Raw genomic sequence first — 7,090 nt, 5'->3', positions numbered from 1 at the left:
AATTTTTTTTCTTTTCTTTAATTTCTACATGCATTTCTTATATTTTTCTCAAATGTTGTTATAAATTGTTTACAATTCGACATTTATTCCATTAATTTCAAAAAAGTATTTTTTACTTATGATTTTTCTCCCTTATATCTTTAATTTTAATTATTATTTCAATTTTTTTTTTTTTTTTTTACATATTCTTTATTCTATAATGTATATTATGTATGTTTTTATATTTTCATATAGTTAAATTTTTTTTTTCTTTATATATTTCAGTGTTAAGATATTGTCCTTTAGTATACAAGGTTTTTGGTGTTTAGTATTTTCACTTTGAGTTTAATTTTATAAAATATTTATTTCAGCACTAAGTCTCTTTATTCATCATTCTTTATGTTTTAGTGCTTTCTCTTAAAGCTTCTTAGCTATAGTTTTGAGATATTAGTGTTTGCTGTTTTATATTCAAGGTTTAATGTTAAGCATTCCTGTTTTACTTTGGATTGTTTAGGATTTACTGTGTACTTCTGAGATTTGAATGTTCATAATTTAAGATTTAAAGCTTTAGATTAAGAGGTTATTGTTCATTTTTTAGCAAACAGACTCTATTGTCCAATTTTTGCGTTTATGTTATTGTAATATTATATGGGTAGTTTAATGAGTAATTTTATAATTAATATATATTATTATAATATTAAATATAATTTATTTTGAATATGACTTTAAAAAACAAATAGTAGCACAAATACATATAGATACTTGCTTTAAATGTAAGTATATACATACTAAATTATAAAAACTAATTAATATTTAGTAATCTTCCAAGATATACACTACATAATTTGTTTGTTTTTTTAAATGCTAATAACTTGAATATATAATATAAACAAGTAATAATAGTAAACCTAAGTAAAAAATTAATTTTGTATATTTACTAAGAGCTATTTATTTAATTGAAATGAGTATTTAAACTCTTTCTTATTAAAAAAGTTATATACTAATTATACAATTAATCAATGTACCAAGAGTATTATAGTTAATTTTAATAAACGATTCATTTAAGATCTCATTACACGCTTACGTATAAATAGGATAATTAAAGAAAAAAAAAAAATTAGTATGTGTTATACCCATTTTATATGAACAATGCAGTGAATGTATGTCAGTTAGTTTCATTCAATCTTAAAAAATAAATATTAAATGTTTGTGTGCAAAAAAATCAGTTTTTACGATATAAAAATGAAGTATAATTAGATTTCTTCTATAAAATAAAGGAAAACTCACAAAGTCTACATTTTAATATTTGCTAATAAAAAAAAAAAAAAAAATTCTCCAATTATTATAAAATCATTTTTTCTAAAAATTATAGAACATTATAATTATTATAATAAAATATATTTTTAATCATACTACACATCTAATAATATAGAGAATCATCCTTATTTTTCAAAAATTCCACAAAGATATTACATAAATTTCATATATAATAAAATAGAAATTAAGCAATATGTATAAAATTTTTAGTTCTAATGAAATATATCTATTAATACGCTTATATTTTATAAATTTTATTAAAAACTATTATATATGAAATTTTAAATGTTCCATAAGAAAAATATACATTAATTGATATATTAAATACCGGTATTTATAATAATTTAAAATGAGAAATTAAATAAATAGGTTATTTTTTTATTTAACTAAAATGTGATATATTTTTCCTTGATAAATTTTAATAATTTAAATTTTAAAATCATAGTGTTAATATTTTTAATTAAGTTAACATTATATATTTTTTATCCCCAAAATTTTAATTATACATATTCAGAATGGAACAGAATATCTAATATTTTGAATTCGCGTTAAAATATATTTGGAATATTATTATTTTTTATCACATTTCTATATATACGTCAAATTCTGAATTCAATTTTCATGTTCAAATCATTTATTTTTAATATACATTATTATCTTAAAATTGCACTAAAATTAAAATGTGTGTTCTATCACAACAATATAATTTTACATAGTCGTTATATGAAATTATATTTCTTCTTATATTGAGAATATACTTATAAACTTATTATACTTAAAATTATTTTCTAAATTTATGGTTTTTGATAATACAACGAGGAAATTTTTGGAATAATTGAATCTAGACCGTCTAACTCATTTACATTGAACATGTATACTTATTTTATTTAATTTAATTCTGAATTTTTTTTTCATTATTAATAAAAAGATTTCTACAATATAATTATTTTACAATTCGTATGTTTCTCTTTTTAATTATATTTGTTTTGTCCTAGTTCAAAAATAATTGAGGCCTGAAATTTTATATTATACTTTCAAATAGGATTATAATAGATTATAATAATTTAAAAGAGAATACGGTTTATTAAATTATCTAAGCTTATGAAAAGTAGTGTTAAAACACTTTCATCAAAAAACTAAAATATCTAAAATCCAAAAATAGGCACTTAGGTAAAAAAAGTTCTGAAGTAATTAACTGTATACTTTTGAGTTCTTGAGTATATAAAAGATTAAATATAAATTATGTTTCTATTTATACTACTAATACTAACCATGTTTTTGGTGTGTTTCATATGTAATATAGTACTCTTACTGATTAAGACAAAAAGGAGCATTATTGCAATAAATATAATACCAAATCTTATCTTATTTCTCAAATTTAAATGTAAAAACTAAAGAATTATATCATTACTATGGAGTTTTTTATTACTATATAAATGCCTCTATTAGATAAGTTTCTGAATGCAAGAAATATAATAGGCATATTCAAAGAAATGTAGAATTTTACGAATGTTTTAAAATATAATGTACATTATCATATAAAAGAAAAAATCTCAAAATTTATAGTTAACGTAAGTAACACCATCCATGAATTATGTTCCATAGTATTGCACAACGTGCATCAGTATAATCTGAACAACATTCTGTAAAAAAAAACATACACAACGAGAAGATGCAATTATAGCAAAAAATGATTAATCCTTATAACATAAAGTCTCATCAAAAAACTGGCATATAAATTCGGATTGCAAAGAAATGGTTTTGTTTCCTTATAATGATACAGGTTTAAAGAGTCACATCTATAAACCTACAACAATGTTTCAGAAATTTTTTTTCATAACTATTGCAATATTTATAGATTTTAGGCTTTCATATAAAGTACATGATATTTTCATTATAGTGTTCTAGTTGTATTCATAATTAGGCCATAAATAATGCATAAATTATTAAGAATATTTTACATAATTCTTACATATCAATGTATATATCCATGAATATTCTGTTAAAAAATATATTCGGAATGCAAAACTATTCTTCAAATCATAGAAAACAAGGTAATAATATATTATTTAGCTATGCATTGGGACCGCATAATCTATATTATGAAATAGAAAAACATTATTTAATATATAAAAGTGATTAATTTTTTTTATATAAGAATAAATAATAATAAGTATAATCATCTCTTCTTAACAAATAATTATGTTCAAATTTTTTAAAATGTATTAGATAAACAAAAAATATGCGAGTGCTCTAAGGTGATGAAAACGTACTAACATATATAATAAGATTGAAAGGACATAATAAGTCAGTGCAGAATATATGAGCAGATATAATAAAAAGAATAATTATAAAAATAAATAAATTAATTCTTCATGAATGTAATATGGTTTTAATATATTTGAAGATTAATTCTATACTTATTTTCTCCTTTATATAATATTTGCCAATTTTGTCACAAATAAAATAATGCATTATTTTCATTATGTGATACAATAACTATATACCATCTACACTAAATTATGTCATTCTATAACATACCCTATAAACCACTGTATCCTTACAAAAATAAAAATTAAATTTATTGTTGTAGCTATATTCGTGTAAAAATATTGGACAATAAACTTCACCTGATGACATGTTATATATTTTTATAAAATAAAAGTAAGTTAAATTTTATATGTATTACATAAGTATATTTATTCATGTATAGTGTTAATTATATTATCTAAATAATTTTTATTTTTCCTAATTGTTAATATAAATGGTTCATATCCTATATTTGTGCTTATATATTAAAAAAATTGCAACTTAATCTTCAGAATATTTATTAAATTTTTAATTTATTTATTCCATTGAGCATTTAAATTAATTTTATTTATAATAGAATTAATAAAAATTTATAATATTATATTCATTATAACATAACAAGAAAAAGCAGTATATATAAGCATGCATACATTATATATACATTAAAAACTCTAAATATATATAATAATAATTTAATTAATATGGTTCACATCTTGAATATATGTAAAATAAATTTATAGGATCCTTATAAAAAATAATTAATTTAAATGTAAAATAATTATATAAAAAATTACATTATATAGTTATATATAAATATTATATATCTTATATTATTATTTTTGCACTCATCAATAATTTACGGATAAAACATAAAATAAACAATAAAAACGTGAAGTATTCATACACAATTAGTAAATTATCAATAAATCCAACTTTGGAACTTCCATTTTATATATATTATACAAAATAAACATATCTCATGATAAGAATAATTTTAATAGAATCCAAAATAATGTAAAAACATTGGAATGGCAGTTATAAACGTACATGCAATAAATTAAAATACATCATTTATTTCATAATCATAACATTAATGCATAAAAAACATCAAAAAATTTAATAAAAATTGATGTAACCAAAAAAATATATAAAAAACAAATAGTAAAAACAATAAATAAAATATAATTTATCATAAATAAATAAAAGAAAACTCAAAAATAAAAACACTGAATCCTCTAACCTGAACCCTAAACCTAAATCCAGACATATACCTATACCTAAATCCAGAAAATTGATCTTTAGTCTTGAAAACTCTATACTGAAATCTGCACAAAAAACTCTAAAATTGGTATACCAAATTCTCTGAAAACATATCAGAACATGACAATAAAATAATCTGAAACATACATAATTATATATTATATCAGAATTTAAAAAATGTAATGTATAAATATATAAAATTGTAGGGAATAAATTAATCTTATAAATATTAATCTAATTAGTTGTTACTCTGTTTAAGTAAATATTATACTATAACATATTAGATGAACAAAATATGAAAGTAAATTATATATAAAATGAGAAAAAAGAAATAATAATACTATAAAACATATTAACAAATTAAATGTTATACAAAAGTATGACAAAACTGAGGATTAATTTAAATGAAAATAGTTATTTGTTATATACACATAAAATAAATTTTGCATTAATAAAAATAATATGATCTAATATAAAAATGTTTTTTTGCATTATTTGTATTTTTGTTTTTCTTTTTCTTAACTTTATAAAAAGTAAGTAATTTTTAAAAATGAAAACTGTATAATTATTTCCTTTTTTAAATAAATGTGTAAAGGATAATTGTGTTATATTAAATATATGATTTTAAAAATATTCAACAAATATAAACTTGCTTTTTATAATTGTTTCTTTTATTTCATGTGTTCATTTGGATTATATTTTTAGTAAATCATACAAATAGTTTAATTCAATTACACACAACATTGACAAGATATAATATTCAAGTTTTTAATTAAGACATTCATCTAATTTTCCTTAAATAATATTCAATAGTATTTGATTATTCATATAACATGTTTTCTATATACTACATATAATAGTTTTATGTAAAATTACATATACTATCATAGATGTTACAGTGTTCAAAAGTTAATATATCAGAATATTTAAATGAATTCTATGATAAAATGTCTCTTTTGTAAAAATATATATAGATGTGTTAATATCATTTATATTTCTATATATATATTATCTATTATATAAAATATTACATTATTTAAAAATTCTTAAATCTATTACATAAATTAAAAATAAATTATATAACATTTAGAACTTATTATAGGAATAATAATTTAGTGAATTTATTCACGTGATGTTTTTCTTTTTAAATTTTAGAACATTCATTTTAAGATACCCATAATAATTTATAAAATGTTGTATATTTAGAATTACTGACGTTTATCTAATGGTTTTATATTTTGTATTATGCCTAATTCCTGCTTTTTTTTGCACACAAAATAATGAAAGGATTAAAATTGTATTCTGCAATCTGATACTTGAAATATATATGAAGATTATAAATTATATTTATGATATGCTTTAAAGAAGAACTAGATTAATATTTCTATTCTTAATAAGTTCATTGTAGCGCTTTACACATTTTAAAAAATTATATATATATGTGAATATAATACATTGAATTATTACATTATTTTAGGATATTATTTTTTTTTTTTTTTACGTATAGTTATTATCAATTTCAATTAAATTTTATTTTTACTTATGACAATAATCCTTAAAATATTATATAAGACAAATATCTTTGTTGCATAGAGTGACATTAATATTGTATTACAATATAATATATTTTTTAACAATTAACAATTGTACATATTTCATTTGTACATAGATATTTTTATATTACTAAATTAATGATAATCTATATTATTTTTGATAATCAAGTAATTTAGAAATTCACATAGAATATCAATAAATTTTTATTTTAATTGTACAATATTTATGATGCATGTAAAGAAGACATAATATAACTATAATAAAAAATTTTATTTTATTGGTAGTAATGTAATATTATATAAAAATGTATTCACTTTTAATTTTACAGGGATATATATATGGTTTAAACTATATGTTTAGAAAATAATTGCTTCAGAATATATATGAATATTCATAGTATCGTATTAATTAAATCAGCAACATCCTGTCATTTTAAACATAAAAATTCAAATACATTAATTTTTATTGTCTGTGTATAAAATGTGTATAATGAGAAAAAAATGATATTTACATTTAAAAATATATTTTACCAATTATATAAGTGTACAAAAAAAAAAAAAATGCATCATATTTCAAATTTAATATCTTATATGATATAATACATGAATATAAAATTCATGTATATCTTTTGAAATGAAAATTTATGAAGATATTAATAATATGTAGAAGT

General features: G+C 18.6%; 1 protein-coding gene across 1 annotated transcript; it reads right to left on the bottom strand.

Annotated features, from left to right (window-relative positions):
* Positions 1-4,722: 4,722 nt before the first annotated feature.
* On the bottom strand, positions 4,723-5,358 carry PGO_002630 (Plasmodium exported protein, unknown function; the record flags this gene model as incomplete). The annotated part of the gene is made up of 2 exons (XM_028691161.1): positions 4,723-5,100; positions 5,296-5,358. 2 exons carry the CDS (start codon positions 5,356-5,358, stop codon positions 4,723-4,725), a joined length of 441 nt encoding a protein of 146 aa, XP_028546962.1.
* Between the last annotated feature and the right edge of the window lie 1,732 nt (positions 5,359-7,090).

The sequence above is a fragment of the Plasmodium gonderi genome (genome assembly GCF_002157705.1).
Source record: "Plasmodium gonderi DNA, contig: Pgo-contig_294, whole genome shotgun sequence".
NCBI lineage: Eukaryota > Apicomplexa > Aconoidasida > Haemosporida > Plasmodiidae > Plasmodium > Plasmodium gonderi.
The sequence above is the reverse complement of the archived record's forward strand: the minus strand, read 5'-3'. Positions and strand labels throughout refer to the sequence as shown.